At 57.7% G+C, this 16075-nt stretch overlaps 3 protein-coding genes across 5 annotated transcripts in view; all 3 read right to left on the minus strand.

The window, feature by feature from the left end:
* CNNM2 (cyclin and CBS domain divalent metal cation transport mediator 2) overlaps nt 1–3648 on the minus strand; it is a 120319-nt gene extending 116671 nt beyond the window's left edge. The window contains exon 1 of the mRNA XM_027738640.2: nt 1969–3648. Within this exon, the coding sequence (XP_027594441.1) occupies nt 1969–3556 (1588 nt within the window). The 5' untranslated portion in view covers nt 3557–3648. The remainder of the gene's footprint in view (nt 1–1968) is intronic.
* Nucleotides 3649–7512: 3864 nt separating this feature from the next.
* On the minus strand, nt 7513–11930 carry AS3MT (arsenite methyltransferase). Of its 3 annotated transcripts, none has more exons than XM_027738741.2 (11): nt 11731–11930; nt 11333–11399; nt 10705–10832; nt 10447–10597; nt 10238–10374; nt 9877–9946; nt 9559–9640; nt 9344–9475; nt 9079–9221; nt 8549–8680; nt 7513–7697 (listed from the first exon to the last, which is right to left on the minus strand). In XM_027738741.2, exons 1-11 carry the CDS (start codon nt 11928–11930, stop codon nt 7599–7601), a joined length of 1341 nt encoding a protein of 446 aa, XP_027594542.2. In that variant the 3' UTR covers nt 7513–7598. The 3 variants fall into 3 exon arrangements, with proteins under 3 accessions (XP_027594542.2, XP_027594545.2, XP_039246623.1); XM_027738744.2 differs by having other exon boundaries at nt 11333–11373; nt 11731–11750; XM_039390689.1 differs by lacking the exons at nt 7513–7697; nt 11333–11399; nt 11731–11930 and having other exon boundaries at nt 8631–9221; nt 10447–10619; nt 10705–10752.
* A 323-nt stretch (nt 11931–12253) lies between these two features.
* On the minus strand, nt 12254–15580 carry BORCS7 (BLOC-1 related complex subunit 7). Its single transcript, XM_027738750.2, has 5 exons — nt 15418–15580; nt 14933–14995; nt 14471–14514; nt 14026–14046; nt 12254–13593 (listed from the first exon to the last, which is right to left on the minus strand). The coding sequence occupies exons 1-5, from the start codon at nt 15556–15558 to the stop codon at nt 13542–13544; spliced, it is 321 nt and encodes a 106-aa protein (XP_027594551.1). The 5' UTR covers nt 15559–15580; the 3' UTR covers nt 12254–13541.
* Between the last annotated feature and the right edge of the window lie 495 nt (nt 15581–16075).

The following is a 16075-nucleotide window of genomic DNA, read 5'->3' on the forward strand; positions in this document are numbered from 1 at the left end:
GCCTGAATTAACACACACATTAGGAAGTCACCCTAAACTTGTGCTACTGGGATGTTTCCTAGCGCAGGCAAGAAAAGCTCTCTGCCTACATGGGAAATTGATCTGTGGTCTGCTCCTCCCAAGCCACTCAGAATTTTTAAGAAGCCTATTTTAAGCACCATTTTCAGGAACTGTAAGGAGGCATATTTGGCTTAGCCGCACTTGCAGGATTAAAACGCACACCTAATTCTCCCAGCTGGTAAATAAAAGGACTGCTAGGCTAACACACAGCAGTGCATTCCAACCTTTCAAACAGGGGAAATAAATCGATCAGCGTAACATTCATTTCTTCAGACACACTGATGCAAATAGAACTGGAAAAAAACACAAGTCTCACTACGGGTTAAGAATCCCATCATGCTATCTGGAGTCTGAACACCGGGGGCTGGGGGGGAAGAACCACCCTTCGCCTGCACATGCAGCAAAATCCATCTTAACCAGCCAGCAGTTAAGTGACATCACTGCGTTTCCCACATCCCAGCTGCAGATCCTGCAGTGCAGAAACCACAGCTGAGGGAGGCTCTCCCTCAGCTCCAAAACCAAGTAAGATTTCCTCATCACTACACAGAAGCCAAAAGACAAAGATAACCACTGCTGCACCGGTCAATAAAAAGCAAGAGTATGTTCACTTTCTATCCATGAGGATGAAATAAAGGTGAGGTAACCCCCCTAAACGAATTAAGCAGGAAAAGGGAGATCAAATGCCTTGCCCTCAAAGTTTAGCGTGTGGACAAAAACAGCACCCGAAATTTAAGTGGTAATTTGAACTTATTATCTAGAAAGACCATTCACCAAGGTAACTTTTGCAGCTGATAAAAGCTGAAATCAAATATTCCTCATTAGATTTCCCCTCTCAGGAAATCATCTCCCAGGGACTGAGCTGCTCCTGGTACTTTGATCAGATCTCCCCAGGTATGAACAGTTCAGTGGCACTCCAAATATCCTTCAGTTTTCCAGCACAGGAGTCCACACATCCAAACCTGAAATTTCACTTAATCAATACTTTTGAAAGCTCTTTCCTGCACAAGCCATACACCATTATTTTTGGCTTGCAGAGGAACAGATTTAAAAAGGGAAACAAAAAACCTCTTTTCCTTTGTCATAAGCAAGAGTTTCTACAAGAATTAAGATGCATTTGTCAAATGAACACCTTCCACAATTCAGATAAGGTAAGGACAGAAAGCCTCAGTCCTATTCTGATGTAAACAATACACAAGCTACACCAAAGAGGCAGAAAGGGTCACGTCTCTGCTGAGCCTCTGGTCCTGAAGCAGAGGGAAACATGGGAAAAAAAGCACTGTATCTCTGAAGTGCAGCACCAAGTGCAGGTGCTTTCGAATGTATTTTAAGACCCTGAAACAACTTATGAGTTAGAATATCAAACGTCAATCAAAATAAATGGAACACAAGCAGAGAGCCAAGGTCGGCCGGCTGAGCCTATGAATGGCGCTAAAACGTCTTGTTTATCTCAGCACGTGTGCGCGCACTAACTAAGCCTGGAAGACACCCGAGCAGCCCACCCGCTCCTCCCCGTCAGGCCAGCTGAAAAAGCACGGAGAAGACACAGCCAAGTAACGGGCGCGGATTCCCGGCAGCGGTTCTCACTATAATGGACAGATGAGTGGAAAAAACAAGAAAGAAAACAACCTTGCTTGGCACCATGCCCACACACACATCCCAGTGCAGTGGGGGAAAAGAGGCCGGGGGCACATACCAGCCGTGTATCAGCTTTCTGGCCCAGAGGACAAGCAGATCTGGCAGATGCCTAAATACCGGCCACTCCATGTCCTGAATGCATCTTCCCACACCCCTCCACAAGCGGGAACCCCAGAGGCCCCTCTGCAGAGCTCCCTTGCTGCAAGAAGGTAGATGCTGACAGCCATCAAACAGCACCTCCCCACCGCGCCCCCGCCACAGGCACAAGCCCACCTTTCTTGAACTCCTCCAGCATAGCATCGAGCTTGGTGTCGTTGAACACAAAGTGCAGAGGATGGTTGTAGAAGCGGGTGATGGTCTTTAGTGGCGTGCAGTCATCGGGGTCCACAAAAGCCAGGTCCTTAACAAAGAGCAAGTCCACGATGTTGGAGCGGTCACCCTCAAAAACGGGGATGCGGGTGTAACCGCTCTCCATGATCTCAGACATAGTGTTGAAGTCGAGCACAGCCTCGGCAGCAATCATAAAACAGTCTCGGAGGGGAGTCATCACATCCTCCACAGTCTTAGTGCGCAGTTCCAGGGCTCCTTGGATAATGTTGAGCTCCTCCTTGACTAGATCGTTATAAGGGTCGGTGACCCGCAGCATCTCCAACAACTTCTCACGGTTATAGACCGTGCCGATCTCCTGGCCCAGGACACAGTCCAGCAACTTGCTGACGGGGTAGGAGGCCGGGAAGGTCATCATCATGAAAAACTTGGTGAGGAAGATGGTGTTGGCGCCCACGGCCAGGCCGTGCCGAGAGCAAATTGCCTGCGGCACGATCTCGCCGAAGATGACGATACCGATGGTGGAGACCACCACGGCCACCAGCCCAGAGCCGGCAATGTCATCCAGCAGGATGGTAAGTGTGGTATTGACCAGGACATTGCCGAGCAGGAGGGAGCACAGCAGGTAGTTGCCCTGACGCCGCACAGGCTCGATGCGCTTGGCATAGTTCTTTTCTTTGTCCGTGCCACAATTCTGCACGATGCGCAACTCCATGGGGTCCAGGGCCATCAGGCCCAGGTTGAGGCCACTGAACATGCCCGAGAGGCACAGGAGGAGAGAGATGAAAATGACTTGCAGCCAGAAGGGCAGCAAGAACTTCTTCTCCTCACCCACGATCATCTTGGTGTCCTCGCCGTCGTGGTAGATCCAGGTGGTCTCACCCCAGGGCGGGGGTCCCGCCGGCCCCTCGGCCCCTGCCAGCCCCCCGGGAGCGCCGGGCCCCAGGGCGGCGGCGGCGGCGGCGGGGGGAGCCGAGACGGAGGTGCACAGGTAGTAGGACTTGCTCTTCTCCGTCTTGCGCAGGGGCTTGATCTCGATCTCGATGATGCCCGAGGTGCGGCGGTTGAGCACGATGTGCGGCAGGATGATGATGTCCGAGGTGCGGATGCCGCAGCGCTGCGGGGCCCCGCCGCCGCTCGCCGCCACGCCGCCGGCCCCGCCGGCGCCGCGCCCCGCCGGCCCCGCCGCCGCCTGCCCGCCCGGCTGCCGCTCTTGCTCCGTGAAGGCGATGCGCGACCACGTCTCGTTGTTGATGTTCTGCCCGTAGACCCGCAGCTTCACCCGCGTCCGCTCGCTCACCCGCAGCGCGCCCCCCTCCATGAAGGAGACGTCGTCCGTGTCCTCCAGCCGCAGGCCGATGATCACCGTCTCCTCCGCCGCCGGCGGGGGCACGACGGCGGCGGGCGGCGCGGCGGCGGCAGCGGCGGCGGCCGGGGGCCGCCGGCCCAGGCAGCCGCCGAGCAACAGCAGCAGCAGCAGCACCCGCGCCCCCCGGCCGCCCCCCGCCATGTTCCCACCGGGCAGCGCGGCCATCTTTAGTCAGGGCTCGGCGCCGCCGCGGCCCCGCATCGCCGTGCGGCGCCTGCGGCGTGCCCCGGCTCTCCCGGCGGCGGCGGTGGCGGGCGCGGCGGCGGCGGGCGAGGCGCGGGCTCTGCTGCCCGCGGGACCCGACGGGCGGCGACTGCCGGGCCGGGCCGACCAGCGCCGCCTCTACCCGCGCCCGCCCCGCCCCACCCCGCCCCGCCCGCCGCGCGGGGGCGGGGCCTCGGCCGCGCAGCCGCCAATCAGCGCCCGCCGCCCGGCCAATCACCGCCCGGCCCCGCCCCCGCCGCGCACCGCCCCCTCCCCAGCCCCGGGGGCGCGTGACTCCCGTGTGTACGCCGCGCGCGCGGGGGCGGGGCCGGGCACGCGGCAGCAGCCAATGGTGACGGGGTCCGGGGTTGGAGGGGGCGGGGCCTTGGAGGGGGCGCGACCAATGGGGGCGCGGTGCGGCCGGCGCGCGGGGCGCTCGGCGGGAGCGCCCGCACGGGGCGACGGGGCGGCAGAACGGGCCCCAAGGACCCGCTACCACCTCTCTCCCGGCTCACACCGCTCCCCCCACCGCCCCCGCCCGGCCTGCGGCGGCCGCCGCTGCCCACGGACCCGCCGCGCCGCTCGTTCCTCTCGGCGGCCCCGGAGCGCCGCCCCCCGTCCCTCCGCCGCGCCGGTCGGCGGTCGCGGAGCGCCCCCTGGCGGCCCCGCCGCGCCCCGTAGACTGGCCCGACGGGGCTCGTCCCGGGATCTGCTGGCGCCGGGGGGCGGCTCCTCGCCGTGCCCGTTTCCAGTTCGATGCGGTACCGTGCGACGGTCAGAGATCGAGCCGTCTCGCTCTACCCCGCCGGGCAGCCCGCCCCCGCCCCGGCATCTCCTCTGTTGTGTCGCGCCTGAGAGCGAAATTAACCACTGAGTATTAAATTTAAGCCGCGCTCCTCCCTCACCTCACCTCTGCTCAGCCGCCCCGTGCCGAAGTTCGGCGTGAGCGGGGCCGGGGTTTGGAGCTCCCACCGGGCATGTTCGAAGCCCCTCCAGTTGCCCCGCTCCACTCATCCTCAGTGCATGGATTCACAGAGCGCTGGCACATCCGATTCAGGAAAATACCTGTGAATTAGTGTGTGCTCATGTCCCACCACCCCGAGACCCCGGCTGTTCCCAAGGCCTCGGCTGCTGTGCAGCGATCCCAGGTGGGAGAACAGACACCTGATGCCTGGCCATCAGTGCTCCACGTCCGTCAGTTATGAGGGATACAGAACGCAGGACACAGTTCAGCATCCCTGAGACACAGCCAGAGACGAACACTGGGAGCTGCCGGTATGGCTTGTGGTGGCTGAGACCCTTTAGAGGAGATAAAACAGCCCCTGCTTTGTTTAAGCTCTTGGAAAATAGAAGAGTAAAGAATTGTGCAGGACGACCCAATACGGCAGCAGAGCACAGGGCTCTGGGGGCTGTAGCCACAAATCCTTCCTGGTCCCAAATCTCATTCAGCTCATCCTGAGGGAGTTCTGCAGGTCTGCTCCCCCCAGGGAGGTGGCAGGTGTCCCTGAGCCAGAGTGACCTCCTGCTAAACACAGTGAACAGGAACTCAGGAATCCCTTCTGTTTCCCCCCAACTTTGGGCCGCTGCGCTCACAACACTTTCCCTGCCTGCTGTGGGAGGACAACAATGCTGCAGATCTCACAGTGGAAGAACAGGATTTGGGGCACCTCTACAATCATCAAAACACCCAGACCAGGTCGTTGGACAGATTGTTTTGGGGTTCCTCATGTGGGATGAGGCTGCAGGACCTCCTCTTTTCATGGATTGAGGGCTAAAATCCCCAAGGCTGCACAGGTACAAGCAAAGCCAGGCAGACAGGACACCCCCACATCCACAGTATGGTGAAGATCCCTACTCTAATGCTCCAGATCAAAGTCAAGTCCTCTTAGCTGCTTCCTCCCAGACATGCTGAGAATTTGGAAAAAAAATAGTGCTGTGCAAATGCAGTGGCATTTAAGCTGTGGCCTTTTTCCCTATGCACACAAGAGGGGAGACTTCACTGGGGGTGCATCTCTTCCCAGGCAAGTTGAAAGGATGCAGCAGGGATTTATGCCTTTTTAATGAAGGAGTTTGCAGGTAGGACCCCCCGCTCCATCTGCTCTTCCATTCTCACTGGGAAGGCTCTCTTTGATAGCCGAAGCTAATTGCTGCAAATCTCCGGGGTGAGCTGTTTGGGGGATTTTGAGGAAGTCTTTGTAAGTAATAGAGGAAGAGAGCTATGCAGGAGAGCATTAAGCAGCCTCTTGGTGGTATTTTCAGCAGGTCCCATCACTGAGATCATTCCACACGATTTCAGAGCTCTTCATGCCTACTGGTCTCAGCCACCCCCAGGGCTGCTCTGCAAGGGACCCCTACCTGAAACCACATAATACATGTCCTGATGATCCAGATAACACCAAAGATTCTTTTTTTTAAATCATGGCATAGCTCTAAACCCAACAACTTATGAGTTTTTGTAGACCCAATAGGTCAGGCTCATAGTCTAGTCCAAAGCCAAAGGGACAGGCTGGCAAGGTGACTTTCCAGGAAACCGTATTTAAGGGCATTACTTATATATTTAATCTCTAAAATATTACTTAATTGCTGCCCTGGCCTGGTCAAGCATTCTGGGCTGATACACCTCTTTCTGGACTTCCCATCACTGTGTGACAGTCGGGTATTACCTGTTCATTCGTGCTTTTCATTCCAGGTGTTCTGGAAATGCCTCCTGAACACTTGGACCCTCCTCAGCCACTGCTACTGCTACTGCAGTGCGTCCTTGGCACTGGGCCACGTTTGTTTTTTAACCCAAATTTTACTGTTTGCTTTCTATCTTCCCCCACACCACAGCAAGGTGATATTTAAATAGCATAGAGGGGAAATTTGGCCCCTCCTGGAAAATCAGTGTGAGGGTGGCTGGAAATGGTCCCTCATTTCCAAGCACAGCTGCTCACCTAAGGGCTGTTCAACAGCCCCCAGCCTTTCCCAAACAGCGTCTGCAAGCCAGAGCATGCAGGATTCCTGCTGGGCAGCAGGAGTGCAGCCCATCACCTCCCACCGCAGCCTCGAAGCCCTCGCTCTTTGCCTGCTACGGGATGGGGCCAGACGCGATTCTGCTTTTCCAGAAGCGCCGTATTTCCCTGCAAAACTCCGCAAGTGCGGTGCCTGCAGGGGACTCGAGGCTTTCCCACTAGATGGAGTCCAGGAGAAAACAGAAATCTCAGCGACGCTGCACAGGCAAGGAGAGAGCAATTCCCATCCCCTGGAACGAGCTGCAAAGCACGGGGAGCTGCGCCTGGGGCGTCCCCGCCCTGAAATGCAAATAAAGGGGACATCCTTCCGCAGCCTGTGTGCCACGTTGAGTTCTTGATGGAAAAGCAGGGCTGGCTGAGGCCCCAGGAGCTGACCAATCCTTCTTGCCCACCACCCTGGGGAGATGCTCACCCCACGAGGAGATGCTCACCCCACGGGCGGCTGGCATGGACTCTGCGTGGCAGATGCTTGCATATGGATGGTTAGCACAGCAAGATCAAAAGAAGGAAAAGAGCAACTGGGCTGCTTATTGCTGTGCCTTTCGCTTCTCAGAAGCATTTAGATCTGAGCTGCGAGCTCCCCAGGACCAAAAATTGGAGCCAGGCTGACACAGAGGAGGGGAATGCTGCAGGATCAGGTCCCCGCAGGCTCAGCACCAGCACACAGTTGCTGCCAAGCACACGCCAGATCTGCCATCTCATGTTCAGGGACCCACAATCCCTTTCCCACAGAGACTGTCCCGGCCCGTGTGCCCAAGCCATGTGGCCACTGCCAGCCCCACAGCGAGGGGACCCACAGGACAGCTGTCTGTCCTCACTGCACCCAGGCACAACCTGCCCCACCACCCCTGACATGGAAGCATAGCACCCCACAGGCCCTGTGGTCCCAGCCATGAGCACACAGCCTCTGAGCTCAGACATTTATTTGCTCTCTGGTGAAAGACTGGGGCCATGTCCTCCTGCCTTGCTGGCATCTGCTGGTGTGTGGGCACTCAGCAGCACCCTGGGGGACCACAGGTGCCACGAGGACAGCAGGCAGGACCTGGGGCTGCCAGCTGCTCCAGCAGCTGGAAGGGATTGCAGATCTTCTCCTGGAGAGCAGAGAAAAACCCAGGGAAGGATCAGGCCAGAGGGAAGCAAGAGGTAACCTGAGAGTGACATTTCCCCCTTTCTCAAACCCTGCCAGTGCAGAGCAACCCAAGCAGACCCCCTAAGCTCCTGGGTCACTCTAGCTGCTCTTCTCTGCTATGAGGAGGAAGCCAAGAGTTTCTCTGGGACTTTGGCTCTGCTTTTATCTCAGAAATGCCTCCTGCTTGGACAGAGACCCAAGAACATCTCCCCTCCCCAAGTACAAGGCTGCGTTTCAGGGATACGCAGCTGCAGGGCATTATCTCCCTTGCCTCTCCTGGCCCATCTACAGGCTGGAGGGACCACCAAGGAGAAGAAAGAGGTTTCCAGCAGATAGAGTGCTTTGTGCTGCAAGGTCAGGGTTGGCAGATAGGGCCAATCTGCTCTCCCATCAGCAGCTGGGAGAGCAATGGGCAGGAAGGAGCTGCAGGGATGGGCCGTCACCTCCTCCGGCAGGCTGTACACAGCCACTCCCCTCAGGGGAAGGATATCTGCCCTTGGGAGACCTCAGAAAAGTCCAGCTGCTAGCCTCACCAGTCCCCATGGACATGCTGGGGGGGGCAAGGGGTTCTCACACCTGGTGGTTAGAGCAGACCCCCCCTTTGGAGGGCTCTGACTTGGGCTGGGGTACAGTTTGTCCACACTTAGCACCAGGCACCAACCTTGGTGCCCCATAGGCTTCTGCCTGGCCCAGAAGCACTCGGGTGTCTTGGTATCATGCCATAGGCCCTCTGATACCCCAGGGCAACTCTGATGGCACAGGACACCCATGTGCCCATCCCTGAACCCAGCCGCAGAGCTGCCTGCTACCAACCTTTGCCCCCTTGCAACAGTTGCCCTGTGCTGCTGTGGCACTGGCCCCAGCTTGAATCAGGAACTGCTCTGCAAACCTGGAGCTCTGCAAGATTGCAGCCATCTCGGCATCCACATCCACCACCTCTCCTTCCTGGGAGCAGAGGAACAGTCACAGGGCTGGGGTCCTGGATATGTGTCCCAAGGGGCCCCAGCCACCCAGCCAGACAATGGGGGGAGAGAAAGTGGGGGCAGATCTTGGCCCAGAACTCTAGAGAAACACCCACAACAACCAAACAGCGGGCTTCAGACCCTCTTAGGAAGCCACCATGGATGTCCTGCTTCTATCTTTACTGCAATGCAATGCATGGATCTGTAACCCTTTCCTGCCCATTTGCACTCCCCTGGATTTACACAGCCCCTCTGCTCCCAGTCATCACCCCTTTGACCAAAGCTTGTCCCCCAAATCACAGAGGACACTCCCGAGTGGCACTGCTTCATCAGCGTTAACCCATCCCTACAGACCAAGACTGCTTGCAGGACTCCCTGCACCTTGAAAGTGAAGTTGGCATCAAACACCAGCTCTCGCTCGTGTCCCATGATCCCGCCGTTGTAGATGACCTGTCCTGGCCCAGCCCGGCTGCCACCCGGCACCTTGAACAGGCGGAAGGTTGCAGAAACAAAGCGGCAGTCTCCTGCAAGGGAGAGGTTGGTGGGCTGGGCACTGAACACCCAGGCTGGGATCCAGCAGGGCCTGGGATCCCAGTACAATTCCCCACAGCCACCTGGAGCTGACACTCCCTGGTTGGACCCTCACCGATGATGCCCTCCAGCTCCTTGTCTCCGATGGTGATGGGGCTGGCAGTGACCAGGCACGGGGGGCTGAACCCCACCTCCTCAGTGATGCTGTACAGATCTCTCCAGTACAGGGCTCCTGCCAGGCACTCCCCTAGCATGAGACCACAGACACGGGTGATGGAGGCAAAGGTCCAGCCCCCCATCCCATGTCCCCCATCCCAGAGCCCTACGCACCCCACAGCACCCTGTGCTTCCGGATGGTCTCACTCAGGCGCTGGCTGGCGTAGACATCGCTGAAATACATCTCTCCCCCGGGCTGGAAGGCAGTGAGGAGTGAAGGGAGACCCCCAAGAAGTAAAGGGACAAAAGAGGCAGGGGAAATTGGGAACACCCTAATGCTACTCTGCTTGGCACCCTCTGCAGAGGTGCCCTCCCATGGCCCCATCCCACGTCTCCACCTTGCTGCATCCCGTTTGCTGCTTCCCAGTGGCACCCTAACAGCAGGGCCACCCCAAGCCTGCTCTGGTGCCCTGGACACAGGCCCAGCATCACCTTCAGCACACGGAAGGCCTCCTGCAGCACGGCCTTCTTGTCAGGGGTGAGGTTGATCACGCAGTTCGAGCTGGAAAGGAAGAGACCAAGGCTTATTTGCACTCTCTTCCCCACCGGCTGCTGCACATCCACCAGCTGCTGCACGTCCTGTCGCTTCACGCAGGGTTTGGAAACACCGACTTGACGAGGAAAAGGGCAGTTTGTATATTCCCAGACTCCAGCCCAGGATCTGCCTTGGGATTTCCCTACTGCTAACATGTGCTTCTGAAGCAGGTGACCCAGTGGGTGTGGACCCAGACCCCCACCCACAGCCCCGGGGAGCAGCAGGACTGGGGGTGACAGTGCCCTGCATGGTACCTACATAACAATATCGTAGCTCTCATCAGCCAGCCCAGCATCACCCAGCTTCTCCATGTAGCCATGGAGGAACTCCACATTCGGCTTTCGGTAGCCGAACTTATTCATGTGGTAGGCAATGTGCTTCTTTGCCACCTCAACCTGGTAGGAGAAAGGAAACAATGGTGGGGGGCTACCGGGAGGATGAGGGGAAGACCCAGCTCTGCACTGTACCTGGCCCTCGGTCATGTCTATGCCGGTGACGTGGCCCTGCTCCCCGACCAGCTGGCTCAGCAGGTAGCAGTCTCTGCCGCTGCCGCAGCCCAGGTCCAGGATCCGGCATGACAACAGGCACTCCGGGATCACCAGCCCACAGCCGTAGTACCTGGGCAGAAGCTGAGCTGTGCCTGGTGGAGATGCCCCCATGACATGGCTGTCCAGGGGGCTGCAGCCCATGGGGACACAGCAGTAGGGAGAGATCCTGGGGTTTACCTGGCCACCACCTCCTCATGGACATGCTCCAAAGCATCTCTCACTGCCTTGGGAAGGGGCCTGGCAGAGGTGACACACGCATTGGTTTTGAGGTCCTCTGACTTCTGCAGCTCTTTGCCATAGTAATCCTGAGACGGGAAGGACAGGGACCACTAAACTATGGCAAGTTGTGCCCTGGGAACTCCCCATGCTCTAAAATATGGGGGCCATGCCTGTGCTCAGCCTGTACATGCCCCAATGTCCTCCAGCACTGGCATTCTCACTTCCACCCAGCTAAAAATTAGACTAATATCACATATTCCCTTGCCCCCATCCTCCTCAGCTCCCCTTGCTCACATGCACATATGTGTTTGTGCAGGAGGGAATTTAATTCCCATTTGCAATAACTTTGTAGGCTGCCGCCACCACTTCCCTGGCCGAGGAGGGTGTGGGGAACGAGGGTAGGGAAACGCCAGGTTGCTCAGCCCCCCCCCACCCCTGTGGGCAACAGGAGCAAAGCTGCTGACTGCACCTGACATTTTCCTCTGGGCCCCAAACGAGCTTTATCCTCTGATGGCAGCAGGGACCCCAGCATACCCCCTGTCCAGCCGCCCCGGCCCCCACCCCCAGCTCCCGTAGCACCCCTCACCTGCACCTCCTGGTGGATCTGCTCTCTGCAGGGAGTTGCCACTGCAAGGAGAATGTAGGGCTGGTGCCTGATACCACAGAGATGGGCATCACATCAGGCCCTCCTCAAAGCTCTAAACCCCACCTCTTCCCCCAGATACCGGAGCACTTTTTGCTCTCCCACAGCAGAACCTAAAGAGACACCCCAAAACTTGCAGTCTAGTAGGATACTCCCGGGGGCACCTAATAACAGTCCCCCCCTCCCTCCAAAAACACCATCCCAGTTGCCATGAAGGGATGACCCTCCAAAACAACCCTGTAGGGTAAATCCCCTCTCCCTGCTTTGCAGAGAGCCCTCTGGCCTGAGGGTGCCCCCAGGGCGGTCCCAGCACCCGCAGCAGAGGCCCCTTGCTGCCATACTGCCTCCAGCTCCAGCGCCTCGGACGGACTCTGCCCGGCCCGGGCCATGCTCCGCCCCGGCATCCCGTGCCACCCCGCGTCTGGCTTCCATCCCGACACCAGCTCCTGCCTCGCCCAGACCCCAGGCATATGGCACTGCAGGCACACAGGCACGGCGAGGGGAGCTGGCCCCGCTCCCATGGTGGGGATGACCCCATCATTCATTTGTGCCTGCATCCACAACCCCAAACCCACTCTGCTGCCTGCCCCCCAACAGCTCTGCACCTCCGTGGTGCAGCCCTGGCCCTGCTCGCCCCAAATGCAGGGAGATATAAGTTTAATGCCACAGGGCTGCTCCAGCCTCTGCAGAGGACAGGACGTTGGAGGGGATGAGCCACCTGCAACAAGGACACACTGCCTCTGCAAAGACCCTTGAGCTGAAGCACGATGGGGGACACGGGGGGGCAGAGACCCACCATCCCAAACAGTCTCCCTGCCACACAGGAACTGCCACCATTGGCATCCAGCACAGACTCCACTGCAATTTGGTGGTGTTCAGGACAGCTTTTATTCCGAGCAAGAATATTGCAGTTTCTCCAGTACCTCAGGGAAAACCCTCACTCCCATTGCAAAGTTGGGGATCAGGACCCCACCCAAGGCAAAAATACCCACCATGGCCCCTGGGCTAACAGTGGCACCTTCATGGGGATGCAGGAGCTGTGGTGCCATTGTGTGAAGCCCAAACAGGCAGTGGCCCTGGCAGGAATGGTGAAATCCAGCCCAGGAGAAGGCTCTGCAGCACAGGAGCCAAACCCCAGCAGCGCTCCAACAGGAATGTGGAAGGCCAATGCCCACTCTCAGCCTGACTGCTCCTATCAGCTGGTGAAAAGCACACTCAGGGAAACAAGTGCTTCCCGTGCACTCCAAGTGCTCCAGATAAGTGACATATCAAAAACAAGACACAGTGTTTATAGCCTGGGCCTGGTGTAACTCCCCAGGATGTGAACAGGTCACTAGTCCTCAACAGAGCGGTGCAGAACTGGGCACACCAGCTCATGATGCTCTCCTGCCTACTTCCCAGCTGGGCCTTTGGATACCTTCCCAACCAGATACAAACACACACCACAGCCAAGGCTGCTTCATCAATAGCTGGAGCAGCAGCCCAGGAAAAAGAATGCAGTTGAAGGCTGAATGTAGCGCAGATGGGCTGGCAAGGGGCTGACATTCCAAATTCTGGCACAGTGGAAAATAAGATAACCTCCGAGCAGGATGCTGGCCAAACAACATCCAGCTAGACCACTGGCAGAGGTGTGTGCCCAGATTCCTGGTTTCAGAAATTCTGGGCTGGGACTGGCACCTCAGCCAACACTGAAGCACCTCTCACCCACCCAGGCACTTGCAGCTCCCACTGATTAACATGCCCTAAATAAACTGCACTCTGTGCCACCTCTGTGGCTAAATACAGACCAGTGGCAAGCTGCAAGTACCTGCATTTAAACCCCACAGCTCAACTCTATGCATTTCTTTCCAGGGTTGCTGGTGTGAGCAGAGCACCTCACCCTACATGGCAAGTAAGCGGACACGGGAATTGCTGGAGGGAGCAAAGTTTCAGGTGAGTTAGTTTCAGCTGGGCACAGGTGAGCATTCCGGAGCAGAGGTGTGGATGGAGGCACATGAAAGGGGACCACATGCCCAGAAACACAGACTCTACACATATTCCAGCTGACATCCAGCATGATCCAGACATAGTTCTGAACCCCAGGGCTGGATGGTAGAGGATGTTTTGCTTCCCTCAGTGCCAGTTGAGACATCCTCGTGCCTTTGGCTCCCCTTCACTTCAGCAAGTGATTCAGCTGGTCCTGAAGGTTTGATGACCGCTCGACGCTGGGGACCAAGAGGAGATTTAGAGTGAGATCTGCTCCCCAGACTGTGCTGTGCTGCCTGTGCCCAAGGGACCAGAGCAGCTCGAGTGCTGACACTACAGCAAAGAGAAACCCCGAGGCTCTCCAACCCACTTCCATGCCCCACAGGCAAGCCTCACTTTGTGCACCCTGCTCTACACAGCTCTGCTCCACACCACCCCCATCTCCTATCACAAGCAACCTCACAGGCTCTATCATGTCAGTGAATAAACTGATGGTATAAATCCCACCTCTTCACTCAAATTCCCATCTCTTCACAATACTGAAACACTATCCTGCTGGGCCAGCATCTGCTTCAAAGGCAGCTGCAAACACCTTTCCACTCTGCTTTCTGCCATCCTACTCCATCATTTTTCCCTTTCCACACCCACATGTCCCCCAGAGTGGTACTCACTTCTTCTGAATTGCTTCTTGCCTAGATGAGAAAAGGAAAGATAAAAAGAGCATTACAAAACCAAAATCTAGTCATGATGTTATGTTAAAGAAAAGGTACTTGAACAATGGCTCAGGAGACACACAGAAATCCCCTGTTTCTGGATTAAGGCCTAAGGGACAGCAGTGGCACTGGCTTCTTCCCCTTAGTCCCAGATGTGTCACACATGCTCATGGGCGACACAGTACATGGTAAACAGGAGGCAGAAATCTCAGCTCCCACTCCAGAACAGCCTGAGCTGTACCAGTGGAGCTGAAGAGGGCTGGAAAATTCCAGCTCCAGGGTCTGCTCAGCTTTGAAGAACTGGAAAAGAGGGATTGGTCTGAGTAGGCTTCATGCAAAGTCTTTAAGGAGAACAGAAAAGGACTGAGGGATCCACTCAATCCCTGAGAGAGAACATACTTACTGGTACTGTAGATGAGTGGTTATTATAGCCATTTTTCTTAAACTCTGTGGAGAACAAAACAAAGAATGAATGCTTGCAAAATCACAGTGCAAGCTGTCCCAATACCCTGGGGAGTCACAGCCATCACTGTATCACTGTACTGCCTACAAAATATCCCCGCCAGTATCTGTCAGCAGTGGCACACTCTCCTCTTCTTTCCCAATGACAGGCACAGATATAAGTGCTTTGTTTCAGCCCACGGTCCCTCCAGCTTCCCATCAGAGAGGTCCAGCTGGCCAGGCTGCAGGGCACTGGGGGGCCAGTGGCACACGTGGGTTTGAGGAACTATTCTGGCCACCAGGCCTGCTTAACGCATGTATTTCACTTCAGGGCTCCTCGAGCATGTCTGCAAACTGTTCTTATCACCCTCCCCTGCTCCTGTCCCTGGAATCACTGTTGCTCGAGCAGAAGAACACAGCTTACATCTTCCGAGTGCAGGATGGCATCTTCTTGCATCACCATGTTCCTTGCAGCTTGACCCAGGAGCTAAAAGACAAATGCACAGACCAGGCTGTGAGGCAGCAGCTCTGCATTTCCCGAGGCCCCTGTGACGGCTCGCAGGGTGACACTCGGGATGACATCTGGGAGAGCTCCGCGGTGCCCTGGGCCCAACATCCATAGGGAGCGTCTGAGGCACCGCTCCCGTCGGTCACCCTGAGAGACAACGTGAGGCAGGGGCAGCCTCCCGCCTCCCAGCGCTGCCAGAGGCACCGAGAGCCCCGCGGCGCTGCCCAGCCGTGCCCGCATCCCGGTCCCGCTTTCCTGTCCCTGCCCGACACGGGGATGTGTCCTCGCCTTGGACTACAGCTCCCAGCATGCCCCGCGCCGCCGTTCCCGGCGCTCCGCTCTGCACCGGCGGGGCTCGCCTGGGCCCTGTAACCGGCCGTCCGCCGGCACCCGCCGCTCACCTCGGCGCTTCGGGAGCCCTTCAGCACCTGCTTGGTGAGGGCGATCACGTCGGTGCCGCAGCTTGTCACCTTCTCGGTCAGAAGCCCCTTCACCGAGTGCCCGAAGCGCGCCTGGGCGTCCGCCGCGCCCCCCGCCGCCATCTTGCCCCCCCGCTTCGCCCGCCCCCGGGAGCCGCTACGGCGAGCGCCGGGGGCCATAAGGATCGTGAAGGCGAAGGGCCCGCGGTGGGTGGGGGCAGTGCTGGGAGGGACTTCTGTTCCCAAGGAACTCCGCCAGGACACATCAGCTTCGGACATCACCGCGGGCACGGGCATCCCGAGGCTGCCCAGGGCTGCCCATCACTGAGTTTCTGCCCAGCACTGACCAGAGTTTCTCAGCACTGACCAGTCCTCACCAGCACTGGTGAAGACTGCCCAGCACTGTCAAGTGCTGCCCGTTGCTCCCCATCACTGACCAGGGCTGACAACCGGGGATGCTCAGGGCTTCTCAGCATTCCCAGCCCTGGCCAGTGTTGTCCAGGGCTTCTCAACACTCCCAGTGCTTGCCCAGCGCTGCCCAGCCCTCCACCCCTGTGCTGCCCATTCCCTCCAGGGCACATCGAGGTGCTCCCAGGGTGGGGACGGACCCCGGTGCCCCACGAACCCCCCAAGCTGTGCC

The sequence above is a fragment of the Pipra filicauda genome, unplaced genomic scaffold, assembly GCF_003945595.2.
Source record: "Pipra filicauda isolate LSUMZ 115617 unplaced genomic scaffold, ASM394559v2 scaffold85_size2586006_pilon, whole genome shotgun sequence".
In the NCBI taxonomy this organism is placed as follows: Eukaryota; Metazoa; Chordata; class Aves; order Passeriformes; family Pipridae; genus Pipra; species Pipra filicauda.